Source organism: Lotus japonicus, chromosome 1 (genome assembly GCF_012489685.1).
Source record: "Lotus japonicus ecotype B-129 chromosome 1, LjGifu_v1.2".
Taxonomy (NCBI): Eukaryota; Viridiplantae; Streptophyta; class Magnoliopsida; order Fabales; family Fabaceae; genus Lotus; species Lotus japonicus.
In genome coordinates this window covers 111,333,143-111,355,686 of record NC_080041.1, presented here as the reverse complement: position 1 = coordinate 111,355,686, position 22,544 = coordinate 111,333,143, and the positions used below count along the sequence as shown (strand labels likewise).

Here is a 22,544-nt window from a genome sequence, read left to right as displayed (position 1 = left end):
TTCTTCCTGGACCACAAATGTATAGAAACCACAGATGAGAATAGAATATGTCAAATTCCATGAAAATGTATATTGAAGTTCAAATAACATTGATCAAAATTCATAACATTAAGTCTACAAATAAGAAAATTGACATATAAAATTCAACATTCAATCCAAAAAAATGTGAAGTCTATCGTCCAAAATATCTCAAAAGTCAACGCCGAAAAAAGTCTAAACTCTGTAAAAATACAAATCATCCCGCAGTCAAGTCATCGCCAAAATGTTAAGTCTTCAAGTAACCATTAATCAAAGTTTCTAAAAAAAAAAAAAAACAAGCATAAATACATATAAACTTTCAAATATGAAATAATCTATAATCTCATAACAAAAGGTATTATTAATTGGCTATGATACTTTATATTTTTTATTACCTACTTGACTTTGATTACTAAAGGTATTATTAATTTTTTACATATATATACGGGGCGGGGTCCCCGCGGGGCGGGGAGGGTGATCCCCATCCCCATCCCCAAATTTGTTTCGAGGGGATTTTTGTCCCCATCCCCACCCCCACAGGGAAAAATTCCCCAGGATCGGGGCCCCAAACGGGGCAGTCCCCACGGGGATCCCCATATACAGGTGGAAATTGCCATCCCTAATCTCCAATGGGGGTTGCTTAAATCCAGCTGGCAACTTAAGCAACCTTGCTTATTTTGGAGCACCACTGGAGCAACATGACGTGGCAGTTGGGTTGCTTAAACTTAAGCAACGGTTGCTTATTTAAGCAACGGTTGCTTATTTTCTCTCTCCTTACTTTTGACTAAAAAAATCATATTTTCTCTTTCATTCATGTACTTGTATAGTGTCATTACCTTGAAATAATATAAATATAAGAGGTATAATGGGACCCAACTAAAAGTAAACTAAGCAACCGTGGTTGGAGCGAATTCTGTTTGGGTTGCTTAAATCCTATGTGTCAGTCTGGACCCACCGAAATAGTTTTTAAGCAACCCAACTAGCAACTATGCATTGGAGATGCTCTAAATGATTTAGTCAAGGGTTTGATCATTGGGCGGTGTATATGAAAAATGATTAGTTAGGAGAGACATACACACTTAATATGATTTCCAGACATTGAAAGGATTAGTCTCATGACTGTCGGTTGTGAGAATAAATCAGTCATATCTCTGATAAATGTTGAAACATAACAATTGGCAAGCTCTTTATTGCATCAACCATTTACAAGAAGGAGCCCTCTCCATGAGAGTAAAGAGAATGTCACAAATTCTCTCCAGGCTTCACTTTCTTCCTTGTCACCAATTTTTACATGGTAGATAAAGTGATAAAACAGATATTTTTCATAGATACAAAAAAAAAAGTGAAATGATAACAACCCCCTACAAAAGGGACATAAACCTGCACACCCAACCTATCTACAAAGCCATGTGCTGCTGCTGACAACCCCTTTCATTGAAGGAGAAGGCAAGTTTCTGGCTGTTGCTTACTCTGCTGTTGGGACCAATAAGCATGGGCAGTTAAGACCCTGTCCAAAAGTTCTTGGGGAACTGGCTCCCCCCTCCTCTGCTGAGGTGATATTCTTGCCGTGTGCACCAATGTTTTCCATTTATCCTGCACCATCCCATACCAATATTCACATGCCAACACTTTTGCCATGCTAAATAAGGAAACTAAATTGATAATGCTAATGAAAGTGACCTTGCTCTGCTCTTCTTTTATTCATAGCAAAACAGAACAAACATGTTGTTTAAACTTTTATATATCAAATTCTATTTTGGTAAGTGATAAACCAAACTAGTGACAAAGAGCATTAGGCAATGAACATTCACATAGAACAGGTACTAATCGGATCAAGATCTTCTGTTCCCAAATGGTGTCTCAATTTCATGTCCCACTAATGGAGTTACAAACTTACATGGTGATTTTTAACTGATATGTAAAACAAAATTATTGGTAGGGCAGAATTTGGGGACAAAATATTTCAATCAGTGCCAATCAGAGAGAGAAACAGGACAAATGAAGCAATAGATAGCTTACCTAATACAAAAGCAATTACTTGCCTTGATACAATATCTAAATAAGAATGTCTTTATCCACAAGGGTCACTTAAGTTTTTACCTTCAAATCCACGTATGTCCGATGCTTTGCATCATCAAAAGCACAAAGTTTAACATCACGCCACCTGATTTTTGGCACCAAAAAAAAAATTTATAAAGGGACTGTCAAAAGAAAATACAAAATGAACAACAGATTTAAGACTCTTTTTTTCCATCTCTTACCATTAGATAGTAGGTACAATTGTGTCCCCTTGTTTTCACTATTACTTATACAAATATTCAAAAAAAAACTAAAATGGAAACAAAATAACATTTTTGTTATTATTAGTGGAAACAGAAAATAAAAACATGTAATGCAAGGATAACTATTTAGTTGGGGTAGATCTTACCTTCCAGTTCCCAGTTTCTCAACGGCTTGGACCAGTGCTTCCACTTCAGCAACAGAAAAAGGTCTACGAATTCGACGCTGAACATTCTCAGTTCGCTTTGATTTCTGGTGCACAGGTAGCACAGCTAGTGCATCCTTACTCATTTCAGGAACAGTAACAAGTTCTTTAGAATCTTTCAAGTTTTTTTCAACTGATGTGTTGATAGGAGAAGGTGCTGAATCATGATCACTTTCAACAAAATTACCTAAACTGGCTACTTGATGCTCAGGTAACATGTTAGAGAAGCCCTTAATCCTCTCATGAGTTACAGCTGGACTGGAGCGATGCCTGAATATTAATCATCTACTCTTAGATAAAAACAAAAATAACAATTATAGAAAACTATGGGCTATGCAAAAAAAAATGATACTAAACACCATATTCGGTGCTCTTTATGAAAATGAGTTATGTTGCAAATGTAATGCAACTCACATGATTCATATAAAGTGAGTTTGGCCCATTATGTTATGAGAGTTATGAGAGGGAAATATTGTGTGTATAATTAACATTTCTAGCATGTTAGGAACAACTTCTCTTTTCTCAGAATCAAATCTAAGAGTCAGAAGCTCCCCACAGAAGCTTCTCCCCAAAATTGATTATGGCTATAAAATCATTTTTACAAGGATTTCCAAACACGCCTTCCATGAAATTTAAACCAAAAAGCAGTGACAGCTTATTCTAGTTCCAAGTAGTTGGGAACTTTAATGCATTCAGTTGGAGGCTATGCATTACCCTATTAAAGACTGAGGCATGTCCCCACCAAGAACATGGAGAGAATCTGCAGCACATGTCAGTGGTATATTTTTTGAAGAATTAGGCTCCAGGGTGAAGCCCAAAGTATCCAGCTGGTTATCATGAGAAATTCCAGTCTGAATTAGAGTTTTGCTGTCATCTCTAACCTTCTTTCCATGGAAAATCATACCGACTCGCAATCCGCCTCCAAGTGCAGCAGTCACTGCCTCCATCACTGCCCTCTGCAGACCAAAATGTTAGCCACTTATGTGAGAGATGCAACTATGATCACACGGATTATGATCCTCCCATGTTACATGACAATGTCATGTGAAACTTTATGTTTATCTCTCTCTTCATAAATATTCAGAGGGATTCACTTATTTAGTACATATGAAGAGAGAGATAAACATCAGATTTCAACATGATAGTGTCATGAGAAGTTTTCACCTGAGACGATCCTGATCCGATCACTCTCACACCACATGGTAGAAAGAGCAGGCCATGAAAACACAAACAGATGTCTCATGTCATCCATCATTCACATCTAAATACAAGAGAGGACGATTATGTATATGACAGAATAGAATTTTATTATACCTTCAAGGACCCAATGGTTGCAGTTTCAGGAATCTCGATAAAAAGCTCTGGCACTCTAAAAGATTTGATCCTAAGTTTCACTGATTAAAAGAAAAAATGTCTTCGTGTAAGAACCACTTTGAAGACATTAGTCAAGTAAAAGAGTAATAAAGAATCACCCCCTCAATCTTCCCATACCATGAGGATTTCTAGATTGTAATGCAGAGTGCTTATGTGTTTCCATTCCAGGATCTGCATCAAATATTTGGTACTTGTTTAGCAACAGATTTCCGAGACCAATAAATTCAGTGGCTTGAATACGAGGAGGTTGTTTAGAGCAAAACCTTTGCTGATCCCAGAAGATGAATAAGAAACACCTTGATTCATGTCATTCTCAGGTGACTTATAAGTGCGGCCACTTCTGATAAATCCGTTAGAATTTGAACCAGAGCTGCAGTTAAAAAGCTTCCTCTTTTTGAAAGGAATATTCATTTCAGATCTTTGGCGTTTATAATAGTCCCTCCTACTGCTATAAACTGGCTTCAAATTTCCATCAGAAACTAACATGTTTACAATTGAAAAACAGATTAGTAAACAAGAAAAGATGCAGCATAGGTGAAGAAACAAGAAAGCCAGAAATTCCATATGATAAGCATGAACTCACCACTGTTAGGAAGTGTATCATGCTTTGATTCTTGAGCAACCTTTTGATATTTAGAAGCCAAATTTTTACCTATTCTTTGTTCAACTATACATGTTCTTGGCCTAAAGGGCCTTGTTTTGGTACTAGGGTGAGCACACCCGGAAAAGTTTTCGTCATCATCTCTACTAACTACTGGTACATTGTCGTCATACCCAGACAACTTGGTGTTGATTAGTGCCGGAGGTTTTTCATCCAAGGGATCCTCAAAACAGCACACACCAGTCCCAGTACCAATTGGTACTTTCTCAAGCTTATGCAGCTCGTCATTTACTTTACTTGCATCATCATCTAACTTGCAACCAATACTATTTGGACATCCAGTGGAACCTAATTCAACTTTGCAAGCAGATTTTTTCATTTCGTTATGCCTTCTTTCATCCACCACCATCTCAGCCAAAAACCTCTCCGAGCAACTAGAACTTGTAACTGTAGAAGTAATGAATGAATGACCATCAATTTCAGGATGCAGGTATTCCTTCATACAGCAATGTTTATCGTACACTTCTGAAGATAGATTAGAGATAGATTTTCTATCACTATTTCCCTCATCAGAGAGCTCGGCTTTCAATGGCATATTTGCATCTAGACACCCTTCTTTAACAAATTGTTGATATCTTCTGTCACAACTTGCTTCATCAGAAAGCTCAGCTTTGAATGGTTTATTTGCATCTTGGTTTTCTTCTTTAACAAATCCACCCTGATCCTTTTCTGATGATCCATTACAAGAAGTGGTAGGATTCTGATTCTCTTGCAGTAAATCGCCAGCTACGGTGGCCAATAACTCAAATGCGAGCATTTGGTTGTCTTCCACCTTTCTTTGAAATGTAGCCCTCCCCTAGAAAACATCACATTAAAAAATCACATTGATTGTTTTCATAATCAATAAAATAAATAGATAGTATTAATCAGCACCCCATGAGAAGCAGAACTTATTTACCCTAGGGGAGCGGGTAGCTCGGGGCTTGGTTGGCACCTGATAGCCATTAAATCTATGATCTAGCCTCTTCTGCAACACCATATCGCTGGAACCATGTCAAAATAAGGATTTGATTAAACGCATAACATCAGTAACCCAATATCCATTGTGCAAAATACTTGAATACTCGCTTGACCCCACCAGTCTCAATTTGAAAGCCTGAAAATAAATGTACACCAAATTAAGAATCACTCTACTAAATTAAGTTGTGAATAATAAAGCATGTTGTCTGATAGACAATAAACTCCACTAAACCACTCTTTCAAACCAATGGAGCCCGAGAAGACAGAATATTTCTGAAGAAAGATTAAATTCATCTTTTTCACTTGCAAGAAACAATATTTCAACAGTTTACATTTTGTTATGCAACAAAACTCAACCCATATGTCAAAACCTGAAGTTGAGGTTTTGAGGCCCCCGATCCTTACGAAACCAAATAGGACATTCCTAGGAGCCAATTCAGTCTCTTCCTCTGGATCCAAGCACCTTAACGACGAAGATCATTGACTAAATATATATGTATGTATATAACTTCATCTCTATAAAATGGGAAAATAGGTGCATGACAAAAAAGATAAAACCTTTGAAGGTAGGAGTAAGAAAATGAAAACAGATACAGATGAAGACAGAAGATAATTCAGCTGAGTGTAAGATATAATTTGCAAACATAAATACCAAACAATTATGGAACATAAAAGTTAAATAAGCACACAATTAAAGAGATTCCAAAGCGAGACCAGATTCCAGACAAGTTCAAGAGAAGCGATCATAAAACCATAAAGCGATCTTAAATCCAGGATGAGGATCCATCACAGAAAACAACCAATTCATCAACCAAAAGCGAAAAAGCATACGCCACCATGTGCAGACATGAAATCAGAGATCAACTGATCACAAGCTCAAGTTGAAGAAAATGAAGGATCAACCAAACTATGGATGCAGGAAACATAGAAGCAGAAGGGAATACACAAAATGAAACTGCCCAAGTATTGTAAGATATCAGAAAAAACTTTGTTCAGGAACCACAAAACAGACCCAATATGAAATCACACGTCAAAATTTCATCTTTTTCCCAGAACGAAGGTAATCACAAACCCCAAGGATAAACCCAGCAGTTAAAAAAGAAAAAACAAACAAACAAAATTCTGGGTATGAACAAAACAAAACCCATCAAAGTTAAACATGTTTGGTCACCTTTTAACACAGATTGTTGATGACAGATCAAAAATTTAACCCCCAAAGAACTGAAATTTCGGCAAATTCATGGAATTTTCAGGCAAATGTGAGATCAGAGGATTCAAACCGAAAAGAACTCCATCAGAGACAAGAATTGTCTCATTTATGCAAGAAAACATGGATTGAGACAAGACCCATTTGAGGAATTGGTTTGGTTTGTGATGCACGTGTGAGATTGCGTTGTTGTTGTTGTTGTTGTTGTTGTTGTTGTTGTTGTGTCTCAGAATCTGAAATCTGAAGTTGTTGTTATCATCTTGTGATCTGAGCGAGAAAAGTAAAACCCCTCTGAAAACCACGAAGCTATGCCTTAAACCCCAAGAGTTTATAAGCATTGACCGCGTGTCACCGGAGCTATCGGTGATTGCAGGGGAGACACCGGATATAGTAGGTGGATGGTTTAAGACCGGTTCCACGCAATTCGGTCATGGGATTCTGACACGTGGATCTTGTTTGAATCCTGTGACTTCTTCTCGTCCGCACGATCGCGAATGACGCTCGCTCACTCACGTTTTTCTTTTATTTTTATTGTGAAGTTTGACCAGCTAATGAAAATGAAAAAATCTTTTAGGAGAGAAATTGAAAGAAAAAGAAAAATGATAAGGGAGGTCGTAAAAATATAAGGGATGTATTGGATAAGAGATCACGAAAGAATATTCTATTGCTCGTGATCCATCAATTTTAAATTACTAATCTTCATCTTTGCATTTAAAATGGTAAAATATATTTTGAAATATATGTTTAAGATATATTTGTTTACATCGTGCATTACAAATTTTTTTTTAAATATTTTAATAACTAGTGTTTTTTTACCCAGTGCATTGCACGGGTAATATGTCTATTGTATTTGATACATCGATCATATTTTAAATTATAAAAAAATTTAAGATACTAAGAATGTATAAACAATCATAATGAAGCAGATGATAAACACATATTAATCATGAAAAAAAGAATGTGTCTATTGTATTTGATACATCAATCAATATTTTGAATTTTAAAAAATTTAACATACTAAGAATGTAAGAACAATTATAATAAAGCAGATGATAAACGCATATTAATCATGGAAAAAAAAAGAATGTCATAGTAGCACAAATTAGGGTTGTGAAAAATAAATCATAAAGTATGACATCATTTTGTTTATTTGAACTCATCCAAGTTTGAGTTAATATTGCAGGGTACCTACAAAATTTATGAAATATATCATACTTTGTACAAAATTTACGGACCTTAAACTGACAAAAATAATTTTGCATAGATTTCAAATTAGTCAACATAGATTTGTTTTGGTAATAAATTTTAGGTGCAGAAATTTCTCCTCTCCATTTATAACTGAATGCATTCGGTTGGTATCCCATTTGAGTTTATTTGAAATTTAACATAATATCAATCAATTAGTTTAGAATATAATGATTGTTTAAAATAATATAATGATAACTTTATATAAAACAAAATCCCATGTTACATATACATAAAGAAATCTCTAAAGTTAAAAAGAATATTTTAATATTTTATTAAAAAGTTTCTCATATTTAAAATTTTTAAATTAGCCAAAGATTTGTTTTGGTAATAAATTATTGGTGCAGAAATTTCTCCTCTCCATTTATAACTGAATGCATTCGGTTGGTATCTCATTTGATTTTATTTGTAATTTAACACAATATCAATCAATTAGTTTAGAATATAATGATTGTTTAAAAAAAATATAATGATACTTTATATATAAAACAATATCTCACGTTACATATGCATAAACAAATCTCTAAAGTTAAAAAGAAGATTTTAAAATTTACTTATACATAGGTGACAACACCTTGAAACACCATTACAACAAACATTGATCTTTGCGTGCTCTTTTTTGCCACCATTTATCAAGAAGTGTGGTCCCTTAAAGCTGTATAGTAGCCACCAACTGTATTTAGAATAACACCTTTTATACTATCCTTGGTGTAGAACTCAGGCTCCTTTTCTTGCAAATCCATCACAGATCATCAATCATCGTCATGCTTCTTTGGTAATTGAGAGCATCAATGTCTTTCTTTTACTCTACATCATTAGGAAGGATCTTAAATTGTGCAAGATGATGCATCTGTTATAGAAAAAAAATACAAAACCAAGTTGCAAACCAAGCAAGAGCTTACATTGCACATGTGAGATGGACAAAACAAATTGAGAGGAACAATGAAATAATGTTTAGGTAGTGGAAAATAATTGAATTAACAAAAAAAAGGTGAGCAAGAGCAGAGGCCACATTCTCCTTACCCACATTCCCTTTCCATTCAGCTCATTAATTGTGTTAAGGCTTGCTTCCCACTAAGCAAAAGTTCAAGTATCAGTTATGAAGCCAAACTAAATATAACTTATGAGTTATAAAGATGCAGCTATGAGTACAACTTATACCCATGGATGTGACATGTATAAGGATGCAGTTCCCGGACCATAACCCCAAACATTCTTGAGCCAAATAGGAAACTGCTTGAAAATCATATAGAATCAGACCTTTAGTTAAGCAAATTTAGAATTTTAACCCATGTACTAATTAAAAAAAAAGCTAGTAAAGCAAAATAAAAAAGACTATAGCTATGTCTAAAAGCGATTTACAATTGACAACAAAAAAAAGCTATTAATTAATAAGAAAAATAGCAAAATATGGAATTGAAAGCAATCATATGAATAAGTATCTTACCTAAATCTCATTTCTTTAACTAGGATCCTGGGTCAAATTTGTTGGACGTCTCTTCTTCTGAAAGAGTTTCTCACTGACATTGTTGATGAAGTTTTGGCAGCCAAAACTGGAAGTCAATGATGCAATTAAATAAACTTGCAATGGGAATGATAAAAGCATGTACGTCTGCTATTAATTGGCCGATTAAATACATTCAGAATAAGGGTTGCATAAGAGGAAGCATCACAGCATTAGTTTATTTAAGAGATATGGAAGCATGACTGAAACCACCAACAAATACTAAAGCATACATGAAATTAAACAAAACAATCACAAAATGACAATTAAAAATGTATTTAAAAATGTATTTTTTTTTATGATAATTAACCTGAAAATGACACGTGGATTTTTTTTAATGAGAATTAACGTGGGAATGACATGTCACTAAGAATTAACATGAAAATGACACGTCACTAAATCAGCCTGATAGAAGTTCTTCTTTTCTAATATATATTGATTGATATTGATAATATTCATGGTAAAATATATTTTTAATCCTAATAAAAATGTTAAGATTTAGCTTTATATAGTCCTAATTTTTAAGATATTACATTTCCGTGTTCATTAATTTTTTTTAACAGAATATATAATAATAATAATAATAATAATAATAATAATAATAATAATGAGAGGGTATACAATCTCCTCAACAAGGTATCAAAAAATCCACACAGTCAATGTTTTAAGACTCGGCTCGGTAGTCGACTCGACCGAGGTACTGAGTCAATGAGTAACTGGTCGGACCAGTGGGTTAATGGGCGGACTGTTTGACTCGGTCTATATTAAAATATTCTAAAAATATCCATTACAATGCAAAGTTAAGGTATAAATTTAGACAACATGTTATAATCAAATAACATCGGTCCAGTGGTACATGTTTTCCAATATTTCCTACAAGTCCCGTGTTCGAGTCCTCCTTTTCACCATATTTTAAGAATTATTTAATTTTTGTCCACTTTTATCATATTGTTAGCATAATTCAAAAAAAAAAGCTCACTGTAACAATAAAATGTTGTTAACAGACTTTACAAAAATAATGAAAGGTCCACCGTATTAAATAATAATTAGCCAGCACCACTCTAGTCTAATTGGGCCTCACATGCATTACCCATTAACAAAAGATTTTAAAAAATAATTAAAAAAATGAAATGGGTGACTCGCCGGTCTGACAAAAAACTAACCGAGTTTTAAAACTATGCACACGGTCAAGACTGACCATCCCAAAAAGAGCAAAAACCAACCCAAAACAACGACAAATAGATACAACAACCTCAAAAACCAAATGTTGCTCTCTCAAAACACTACCCAAAGGCTCTTAAAGGACCTAGAAAAACCCGCCCACAATCCAGAACTCACCCTCAACGGCACTGAGAAGCTTTGTGCGCCTTGATCTCATTAGCAATTTGAAAGAGAGGAATATCATCAGAGCAATCATACCTCAAGTCTAAGCGAGTAAGCGCTTCTCCATCAAAACGACACTCCTCGCTCTGGTCAAAAGGCCATAGGCTCTGACTTCTCCGCCGGAAACACCATCAGCTCTTTCTCTATCTGTTCCGCATCAGTAAAGCCTGCTTCCATTGTCACAGCAGCATCAAAGCTCTCATTAGCACCTTGCTTCTTTCTACCTCCAGTCTCAACTTTCTTAGGTCTTCCCCTGGTCCTCGGGGTTTTCACTTGATCTCGGGGTAAGGAAGACCCAAGATCATGAGAAATAGGGGTGTTCGCGGTTCGGTTTTTGATCGATTGTTAGCAAAAAGTTTTCAAAACCAAACCGATGATGAACGGTTTGCATCGGTTCGGTTCATCGGTTTCACAATTTTTTTTTGTTAATATCAATTACACAACTTTAAATATATAGCAATGACATATGATTAACAACTTAACAATGCATAAAAATGGTAAATCAATAACTCAATCATAGCTTAATCCATAATCCATAATTTATAATCCATAATCAACAACTTGAGTACTTAACAATGCAGAAATGCTTAATGTAGTGTTTAGTATTAGTACCAGTACAAATTAATAATAATAAAAAATATAATAAGTCTAACAAACATAAAAACATAAAAAGTCTAACATAAACAATATTTCTTCAAAACATTTCTTAAAAAATACATTGGTTTTTGGATTAAGCTATTTTAAAATAAATATATATCTTCGGTTCGATTCATCGGTTTATTCATTTTTAATTTTTGAAATCGTGAGTCAAACCAATCTTCATTGGTTTTTATCGGCTTGGATTGGTTTTTGAGCCGAATAACAAAAAAAACCAATCCAATTGCTTTGGTTTGGTTTGGTTCGTCGGTTTCATCGGATCGATCCAATCCGATGAACACCCCTAATGAGAAACCCCTTGTTCATAAGAGATGGAAATATAAGAGCTACCAGGCAAAGAACAACAAGGGACAGCGTTGGGTACATCGCAGAGAAGACCCAAAAGGCTCAGGCCCCTCAACCCATTGTGTCCAGAACCTCCATAGGAGGTCAACAACACGTCTTCCGGCTCCACCGCCTCAAAACCCCTAAAATCCGCAGAAGAGGTTTTTGGGAAAAGAACCAAGGTTGAGAACCTTGGGGACGACGGGCCATCTCTGAAGAGACCAGAAAACATCATTTCTTCATCCTCGAAAATAGGCAACAAACGACGATTCCCCACTTCCCTGCTTCCAACAAGAACCCCAACATACTCTGACGAACTCTGATCTCTAGCTGCAAACACCCCCGGACCAGCACATCCACGCTGCAGAAATCTCGCCCACGCCACCGACAGTGGCGTTCCTCCTAGACGAAACCCATCGGGGAGGTAAATCGCATATGCAACAACCTCCAGAGAAGAGAATCTAGCAAACCCGAACTTGTGGGTTCTCCCAATCTTCCTCTGTCTCTGAATGAAGACATTAAAAACCCTCCCAATCTATGCAAATAACCCTCAAACCTGGAGATAATTAACGCCGTCAGAAATGCCATGACAAAAAGGGTGAAGATCGAACAACGGTGGACATTATTCTCCTTCCCCAAGTCGTCGTCGTCACTCCTTGAGTAGCCACTTCACACAACATCTTTCTCCTTCCTTCGAACCGGGTTGGAAACATCCTTTGCTTTTTCTCCGCTTTGGTGAAAGGCTTTTACTTCCTCCGGTCAGATCTGTCTCCATCGTTCGTTGTCTCGCTGCCGTCTCCATCGCTTTCCGCTTGAGATGCGTTGTTGGAAGGAGATCCACGTTTTTTGATTTATTTTGAACTTCATTAATTTTTAAAATAGTTTACTCTTTAGTCATTATCATTATAATCACTAATATGGTGGATCGAACCATATATTCATTTCTTTTGAAATGGGAACCATATATTTATACTTTTGACAGTAGTAGTGGTTGACATTTGATTCTCAATTCTTGTGAAAGAAAAAAAATTCTTTGACCAATCTTCTACCACTTAGTTCTTAACTGTGGAGCGTGGAATTAGTCTCGCGACTATAGGATGTGGGCAAGGACGGATCCACATTGGTGGCTTTGGGGGCAAATGCTCCCATAAACTTTTTATTGTTTTATAAATCCATGTTAAATAGTTTATATATTGTTTGTTTGCATAGCAAAAAATTAATGTTATTTGTATTATTTTCCTCCATTAAATTTTTTATATGTATGTGTGTGTATTGTAGCATCTCATTTTTCTCCTACTAAAATCATAGGAATTATATTGATAATCTTATTATTATTATTATTATAGTAATTATTGTTGTTATTATTGTTTGATGAGTGTGTATGTATATAGTTAGGTCGAAGTAATTAGTAAATAAAGCTTAATAATTAACTAGATTAAAGATCATAAAAAAAAGAATTAATCAAGTAATTAGTGTTTAATTAATTTATGAGACATTAGATTTTAGTCTAATGTAATTATTTACTAATTAATTTATAACCTCTAAAAATAAGAAAATTGCATGATAGACCTCAAAAATACTCCAATTTCATTCCAGGTTCCTCAAGAATCCTCAAATTCCATTTCAAGGACCTTTGGGCAAAGATAAGGTCACCTATGGGTCACAAACCCATGGTTAAGTGGCACATGAAGAAGCCTCTTCATGCCACTCATCCCTCTCAAAATCCTTTATAAAAGGAAGGCTCCTCTTCAGTTTTATAGAAACTCTGTATGTTTATAGCCTTAGATATACAAAAAAGAAGCCTTAAATCTCTCTCTAAAACTCATCATCTTCCTCATTTATGTTCTTCAAAGAAAACCTCCTCAAATCCCTCTAAAAACACCACCATCATGTTCCTGGTATCCTAAATAGTCAATTCTGGAAATTTTCGTGAAGTTCTGGGCTCATTTGAATCATTTCTTCTTCATTATGTTCATCGTGTTCTTGAAATTTCCAGATTCCGGCGAGAAATCCAACATTGAAACGTGTTTTTCTCCCTTGTCTGAGCTCCAATACCTACGCTTTCACCACCTCTGTTCTTATAGAAGGGAGGAGAATCCATTCCCACCACTGGTTCACCTCCGGCGACCATCGCTGCCGTGAGCTCCGCCGCATCTTCATCTTCTCCGGCGAGCTCTATTTTGGAATTTCCTGAACTTGTGTTTTTAGGTTATTTTTCGTTCCGATTTCATTTGTGAGCCTCTTTTAAGGATAATCCAACATAAAAAAAACATGTTTTTAAGCCTTGAATTTATGGTTTTCAAATTAAACAAAGAAGAACCTGTACATGTTCATTTTTATGGTTTTTCAAGTTATGTCTATGCTCTCTTAGTTTTTGGGTTGTAGGATTTTATTTATAAACCTTTTGGAAAGCTTTGATAACCCATAAACTGATTGCAAGCCAAGGAAAAGAGAAATCTAAATTTCTCTGTTTTCTCTTCTTCGTGATGAACATGAACATGGAGGAACCATGGATTCTGGCTCTGAAACTTGTTAGAAATGTTCTATATAATTTAACTAAGGAGATTTTAACCTTATTAGAAAAGAATTAGTATGGGATGTATCCAACCATGAAACTTTGCAAAATAAGAGAAATTTTAATGAATATAAGGACTTGATGTATAAGATCCATGAATATGATGAATTTAATGAATTATGGACCTAAATTTCTCAAGGGCCCTATGATGATGAGGATCATGAGACTTTAGACATGATTTTGGACCTTGAATGACCTATTGGGGACTTTGACAGTCTATGACCTATCTTGGACCATGAATAGGGATTTGGACAGCTCCATTAAGACATGAACCTTCAAAATAGTTTAATTGGTTAAATGGATTAATCAAACTAATCAAAGAAAGAAATTTAATTAAGAAATATAATATATTTGTGTGATTATTATTTTGTGCAGTGGAAGCAACATGAATAGGTCAAGGCGGACAAGTAACAAGGAATACAAGTAAAGGGGGGAGATGCCAACAACTCAGGATGGAGGATAGTATGAATAAATGGGTGTTGGACCCTCCTTAGGTCCTTGTGTGTGTTGTTTGATTTTAATGTTTGTCTGAGTTACAACTCTTATACTTTATCTATGATAGCTGTGATGGTGTGTGATTTATGAGATGTAGTAGAAGAAGGAAGCGTGGATATGTAGAAAATTCACACCAAAGATAACCTAGCAGATGTAATGACGAAGCCAATCAACTCTGACAAGTTTGCTTGGTGTTGGTCCTCTCATGGTCTATAAAAATGTAAGCAACATGAAACTAGTAAGGTAGAGAAATTTTGCAAACGCACTAAAGTGACTTAAAGTGGGAGATTGTTAACGAAAGTTGCTATTAATTACCACTGCCACAAGATAACAATCATGAAGCAAAGTTGCGATTGTTGACAAATTGATAAAGATTGACGAGCAAGTAGATGACATCATGCAAATCAACAAAGACTTAAAGAATGATAAAACCACTTTTATGGCTCTTCAAGATGTTGAAGGGGGAAGTCTAAAAGCCTATAAATAGAGCACACCATCTTAGTTTCAGAAACATCCCAACATCAAGCAATTCTAATGAGAATTGTAATAGAGAGAAAAGTTGAGAGAAAGAAATTTATATTCTCCTGTGAGGTTCTCCTAGAGAGTGTTCTTCTATTTTAAGAGAGGGTATGATTTGTTCTCTCCTTGTATTTAGAGAGAAGTGTTGTAATTTCTTTCACTTAGTGAAACCTTTTCTACCGGTGCCTGTAGTTTTTCCGTTATCTATTGAGGGTTTTCCACGTAAATATTGTGTGTCAATTTCCTTCTCCCTCATCTCTTATTTTAGTTTTGTGTTATTATTCTGCTACTCTGGTACCCAACACTTGTTGATATTATTAGTAGGGACTTTATTCGAGTTGGAGTCTCTTTGAGGGTATAACCTCATTTTCTTTTTGTTTAGCTATTGTACCAATAATATATATATATATATATTAAAATTTATTTTTCTAGATGAGATCTTTGATTTTGAACTCGACTATTTTTCTCTTCGCTCAAGCTTGGAGCACGACACGCACTTCAAATTCATATTTTCATGCTATTGCCCAGAACTGTAATATGTTTTTTTTTGTCAATGGTTAATGTTGTCATTAAACCAACAAGGTGGAAATGGAGCTTTGTGGCTCCGAACTGTACAAGCAGTGATAGCCCAAGGCTAGGAACACAAACACAGATCAACAAACAGCCAAGCTATTAGAAAAGAGACATTAAAGAGCAAGCTTGCTAGTTGAAACACTTAAAGCTCTAAAGTCCCACAAGGACATGCTTTGAACAGAGAAAGACTACTGGTGGTACCTAACAAGCCAAAAACGCAGCTAGCATTAAACTCAAATATCTACCAAGGCTCTTATCCAATTCTGTTAACAAGGTGGTTGGATAATGGCACAAAAAAAAAACCATACCACACACATTAGAAACCACATAAGAAGATGGGCCACTAAACGCTAAGCTAAACTGAAGTCAGAAAGAGCTTCAACACTCCCCAGGTCTGGAAGGTGGACGAAGTCACGAACCAGGGGTTGAAGGTGGGGATAGATCCATCGGGGACCCGCACGGGAGAGATCTATGTCCTTGCTTAGAGCAAACTGAATAGCTTGTGGGGGGTTCCATACCCAGGAGTTGTGGATTATGTTATCCTTACTCAACTTTGCCACTAGATGTGCCACAACATTCCCTTCACGAGGAGTCCATAAGAAGCCAGAAGTCTAGAAGACTTGTCTCATGACTTTTATGTCTTCTACAATGTTTCTAATCTCACATTGTTCTTTAATTCCTCTACAAGGGCATGAACCAGCTGGAGCGAATCCGATTCAAACAGGACTTTAGTGCACCCCATGCTCTGAGCAAAAGCTACAACATTGCGCATGATTACTGCTTCTGCCATCAAGGGGGATTTTGCATAGAAATTCCTGGTGTAACACCCCATTTTCCGATTAGTAGAATATTTATTAATTTATTTTAATTATTATTAGGTTATATAGTGATTTGAATAAATAGGTGATTTTACTATATAATAAGGTGATTATGAGATTTTATTATATAATAAGGCGATTAAGTGAAGTTATTAGATAATTAAGTGAGTAGTTGGGAGTGAGGTCCATTTTAAGACTATTTTAGGGTTAGGAGTGAAATAGAAAGAGTGAAATCAGAATTTGAGAATTGGAGGAGTTAGCAGAGCAGAAGAAAAGAAGCATGAAAGAGAGAAGGGGAGAAAAGAGAAGAAAACCTAGAATTTGATCTTCAAAAGGTAAGGGTTTGAATTCATGTTCTTTGGATTGGTATGATAGTGGATAATGATAGAAAGCCTGATTTAGGAACCCTAGGATGCAATTTTTTCTAAACTGAAGGTGGATAGTTGAATATAGGGTTATGAATTGTGGGTGGAAGAGAGGGGGTAGCGCGTCGCGCATGAGGCTGCAGAAATTTACGAGCTCTAGAACCCTATTTTGAGCTGTGTTAATGACCGAATTTGAAACAGTAGTCTTCATAAAAGTTGTAGCCCTTTCTGTTATAAAACTTTTGCCGCTGTTTTCACGTCATTCCGACGTCGATAGCTCGAGTTATATGCGTATTAGTGAGGATAGGCTAAGTTGTCTCGTTTCTCACGAACTGCTGTTAGTGTTAGATTTTTCATGAATTTTGTACTTTGAATTTCGACTTGAAAATTTAAAGAGATTTAGAAAACGTGTATAGGAAATCATGTTTAAAATATTGGATTTTTTCAGAGTGTATTTGAGGTATTTAAAATTTCGCCTAGTTTGCTGTACAATTTATAACCGTTTTGAATAAAATTAGTCATTTTAGGTGCAAATGTTGTTTTCGAAAAAAGATGTGGTGCGCGCGCATGGTGATACGCAAGGCGCAGTGGCGCGCGGCCATGGCGAGGGTTGCGCGCGATGGAGGTGGCGCATGTCGGTAGTGGTGCGCGCGGTAGCGCGCGCATGAGAAGGATGGTGCAAGGAGATGACAAGTTTTTGGGGAAAATTAGGAAGAATCCAATTTTTTTATAATAGTTGCAGAACCTGTTATATATGAATTATATTTAATTTACATATGTTTAATAGTTCATTATATGATGTTATTTCTGAATTGATGTTATGTGTTAAGTTGTTAAGTTACTGTGATTGCAAGTTGTGTGATTGATAACATGTAAGTGTGTGTTTTGTGAAATTGGAGATGATTTGAATTGTTGAGATGGTGATGAATATGCTAAAATAATTAAGACTTGGAGATGGTCTTAATATGCATATGCTAGTTGAGTTTTGCACAATACACTGCATAGTTGTCAAGAGGCAATGTTTGCTAGTTCTCGTGGAGGCTAGTGACTTGTCCCAAAACTGGAGCGGTTTTGAAAGCCTAGAGCGAGGGCTTGATTGGTGGTTATCTGTCTGGAGTGGACGCAGTGATACCGCTAAGGATAACAACTTTGGTACCAAAGACATTTACACGGGTCTCACTTGAGTCATATGTGTTAGGGAGTTGTTGGTGATAATTAATGATAATTGTGATATTTTTTTGGGATTTGATGTTGTGGTAATTGGATACAATAATATTTGCTTACTTGATGCTATGAATTATTGAGTATTGTCATAACTGTGAGATTGATTGATTATATTAAATTACCTAATTTATTACTCCCTCCGTTCCTAAATATAAGACCTATTCCAAAAAATTGCGCTTATTAAGAAAACACTTAATGTGACTAATTAGTGTATTGGTTTTTTAAAAATGCATACATTCTTCCCTATTTACCCTTTGTCATTTTCTCTCACTAATAATCATTGCATTCATAGTTAGTTGGAATAGTAGTAATTAATGGTAGGTGGTAACTTTGGAATTGAAAACATACAATTAATGTGAGGGGTGAATATGAAAGAGTACAAAACCTTTTACTAGATTTTTGTAAGAGGTCTTATATTTAGGAACATGAAAATTTTGAAACTAGGTCTTATAATTAGGAACGGAGGGAGTATTTGTTAGTGGAGTGTGAAGAATTTATGTGGAACATAGATAAACTTTTACATTATTTATTATTATGCTTATCCACATGATATGTGTTCTCACCCTTCTGTTGGAATGATGTTCTATGCGACATCGCTCAGGTACTGGGGATAGTGGAGTTTCTCGCGAGGGTTAGTTGAAGGAGCTAATCTTTCATTTATGGTTTAGTTAGGGGAGTCATGCTCTGTTATGTAACACGGGGAAACGTTTAGTATTGTACCTGAATGTTATGAGATAATTTATGAACTCTCTTTATTTATTTTTGGATTATGTTAAATTTTGGAGTTGAAATAAATCCGTTGTGCTATGCATATGATGTTGAGACATTAAAGTTGGAAAATTTATATATTTATTATGAGCATGACAGGTGTTTTGAGTTATGTTTCTGGAGAATAAATGTGACACCCTCTATGTTATGCATTTTACTCTGATTTAAGCTATAATATTTATACGGGGTTTAGAGGGTGTTACACCTAGTGTGGCCCGTCAACAGGTAACCATCATGATCCCTGAGAATAATACTTCCTACTGCTTGTTCATTGGGTTCTTGAAAGTAGCATCCAAATTACACTTGATAAAACCCTCTGGTGGTCTCTTCCAATGGGTACTTTGTCCTCTTGTTGTCTTTGGATGAGGCACGCGGTGGCTAGTGGCTGCTGCTACTTGCTGATATTCTTGTTGCGCAATGTGAGCTGCAATGATGACTTGCATAGGTACCAAGAGGGAGTTATAAAACACGACATTAATGCGAGCTTTCCAAATCTCCCATAAAAGGAAACCCAGAGATGAGAAAGCATGAGCCACTTGGTCCTTATCCTGGCCAAATTGAGAGATCATATGAGAGAGCCAAGATCGCATAGACAATTCTGGATTAGTGCTAGGGTTGATTTGCAAAAAGGAACCAAACCACACTGGTCTAGTCCAATTGCACTACAAGAGAGCGTGGGCTGCCGATTCATCTTTGCTATGGCAAATGGGACAGATTGGGTCCCTTGTGATATGTCTTTGAACAATGTTACTCCTAACGACGATCGCATTGTTGAAAACTGACCAGAAAAAATGTTTAATTTTATGGGGAAGAGAGGCACCCCAAATATGCTTCCACAACAGGTTGTGCGAATCCATCCTAGATGAGAGGCCATCATACGAGGATGAGAGCTCTTAATAGCTACAAAGTAGCTACACTCCTTGCTTGTTGAAAGACCAGATTAGGGAGTCCTTTTGTTGTGTCCAACTAATGGGGGTATTAAGGACTTCGTAGACTCTATGGTTAGGAATGATCTGCCAAATTTTCTCAGTGTCCCACTTTCTGTCCTCAGGCTTCATTAACTCTTCAACCAACATTTCCTGATGAGATTGGCCAGCCCCTAGAATGACACCCGAGCTGGTCCATTTGTGTTTCCAGATGTCAACGCTTTTTCCATCCCCTATAAGTCAGAGCCCATGTTTAAGGAGGAAGTCTCTACCATGGAGTAGGCTTCCCCACCCCCCACGAAGATGCTCTTCTCCTATTTATCCTTAGGAAAGAGTCATTAGGAAAATACAGTGCCTTTAAGGATTTAACCCATATCGAATTTGGATTTTCCAAGTCTCTCCAAGCTTATTTTGCTAACAGGGCCGTGTTCATGAGTTCAAAGTCCCTGAAACTCATACCACCAATCGACTTTGCATTGAAAAGCACTTATCTACCTATTTTTGCCTTCTCTTTGGGCTTCATCCAATTTTGTCTTCTAATATTTGTAGTCCATTTGTTTCTGTTTTTTTTTTTCGTTCAAAAAACAGGTGATTGAATTATATAAGTGAGAAGATATTATTAAATGTAACTTTCATTCCCATGAGAATAGAAGATACCTATCACAATCCTCTTTTTCAATGTCCCGCATTTTTATATTTTGCAATCTTAAATGTGGTGCGTAACTAACTTTTTATTACATATTGCAAACTTAAATGTAGAATATTTGAATTGTGAGAGTGAGTGTGGCGATAACATGAATAAATTTCTCTGATGCCAGAAAGTTGGACATGAAGTCATGAACTATTCAGTCACACCAAATCATTCCTACACAAGTCTTTTTTTGGTATAACGGAAAGATAAATTACACCATCCAGGGATTGATCCCTGAATATTCCTACACAAGTCTTGAAGTACTGTAATCGTGAAAAAGGTTAATGAATGACATCTATCTATCTATACTATATATAAAAGCAGAGTTTCTGCAGTCTTGAGGGCAAGCTGGTCATTCAATAATCTATTGCACTACAACCTAATTTTCAGCATGGGTATTTTAGTAAAAATCCACATAATTTTTCAAAGATTCAGTCCTAGCCGTTGATAACTTTGTGGTAACTCTTCAGCTTCAGGAGAAAAGTCAGTTTCATAGTAATCTCATTGTCTTTTGGCATTCCAAAATGAATTCACTAAGCTCAATTTTTTAGAACCTTTGAAGAGGCCTTCAATCTTCTTCAGTTTTTTAGACCTTCAATCTTCTTTAAACCTTAAACTACGAGTATAAATACCCCTTTGCTCCATACTATTTTTTGTGGTTTTCTTACCTTTATTTTGCTTCTTATTTGGTTTAAATTAGATCAATCATTGACCCTTCAAGCTTGATCAAGCTTCCAAATGGTGAATGTTCTTCCATGTATTTTTTGCTTTTCCCTTCTATTTTATCTTCTTTTTTTTTTTTTTTATGTTTTCTCATTTTTTTTTAAAGTGAGTGGGTATACAAAGGCTTGAGCTTCTAATTTCGAATATTATCGTTTGGTTTTTCTTAATTTCAGGTTCCAATTGTGCGAGTGGAGAAGAGGACAAATGAGTGTGTTATGAGGAAACAAGCAAAGCGAGACAATTGTGTAAAGAAATAATTAATAAGTTTGTATTTTTTCCTTTAAAATGTAGTTTTCCTTAAACATTCATGCTTGAATTTACAAATTGCTATTTTGTTGGGAAATGACTCAACTTACACCTTTTTTGGCATTTTGTTGGACGAGGACTCTACTTGCACCATTTTTTGCATGGGTTTGAAACACAAAAATAAGAATTTGTGTTTGCAATTTGGTTTAAATAACCAAGATGAAGGATTCTTGCTTCCATAGTTGAACAACTTGGAAGGCAAACTTTATTGACTAGGAAAATGCACCCTTGAAGGATAGTTGTTGCAACAATAATGATACGTGTGATGAGGATGATCAAGCTTCCAAATCATGATTGTTATCTTTACCTGATGTTGTATCTATTCCGGCTTTACTCTTCTTATACTTTTTTTATCCTTAAAAATTAATATCATTTTGTCCCATCCATATATTCTTCTATACTTGACAAGAGTTTGAGTTAAATATTTCAAATGATTTGTTCTATCGGTACCAGAAAAGAAGGAGGGATATCCAACTTTAATAGAGACATATACATCTTTAGAGGCGTGGGTTGAATAAAAATTAAAGAGACAACGGTTAAAGAACCCAAACTTGTTCATCAAGGTTTTGTAAGTTCCTTGAAATCATTATGTTCTTGCATCGACTTAAATTACTCCAAATCAATGTTAAATCTAGAAAATTTGCTTAAATTTGATAGAAGAATGTTCAAGTTCATTGGTACATTACTTATTTTTATTTTTATTATTAGTAAATTATAATAGTAAAAGTTGTGCATATGTTAAA

At 35.6% G+C, this 22,544-nt stretch overlaps 1 protein-coding gene and 1 long non-coding RNA gene across 4 annotated transcripts; one reads left to right on the top strand and one right to left on the bottom strand.

The window, feature by feature from the left end:
* Positions 1 to 1,166: 1,166 nt before the first annotated feature.
* LOC130729243 (telomere repeat-binding protein 5-like) lies at positions 1,167 to 7,019 on the bottom strand. Of its 2 annotated transcripts, XM_057580919.1 has the most exons (11): positions 6,670 to 7,019; positions 5,870 to 5,961; positions 5,437 to 5,634; positions 4,461 to 5,334; positions 4,141 to 4,356; positions 3,995 to 4,048; positions 3,818 to 3,897; positions 3,218 to 3,459; positions 2,447 to 2,773; positions 2,119 to 2,182; positions 1,167 to 1,611 (listed from the first exon to the last, which is right to left on the bottom strand). In XM_057580919.1, exons 3-11 carry the CDS (start codon positions 5,515 to 5,517, stop codon positions 1,450 to 1,452), a joined length of 2,100 nt encoding a protein of 699 aa, XP_057436902.1. In that variant the 5' UTR covers positions 5,518 to 5,634; positions 5,870 to 5,961; positions 6,670 to 7,019; the 3' UTR covers positions 1,167 to 1,449. The 2 variants fall into 2 exon arrangements, with proteins under 2 accessions (XP_057436902.1, XP_057436901.1); XM_057580918.1 differs by lacking the exon at positions 5,870 to 5,961.
* Positions 7,020 to 13,568: 6,549 nt separating this feature from the next.
* On the top strand, positions 13,569 to 22,286 carry LOC130729241 (uncharacterized). 2 transcript variants are annotated; one of them, XR_009015915.1, is made up of 3 exons: positions 13,569 to 14,026; positions 14,769 to 21,513; positions 21,669 to 22,286. It is a non-coding gene; the product is annotated as an uncharacterized LOC130729241 (long non-coding RNA). The 2 variants fall into 2 exon arrangements; XR_009015916.1 differs by having other exon boundaries at positions 14,769 to 21,529.
* Positions 22,287 to 22,544: the final 258 nt, after the last annotated feature.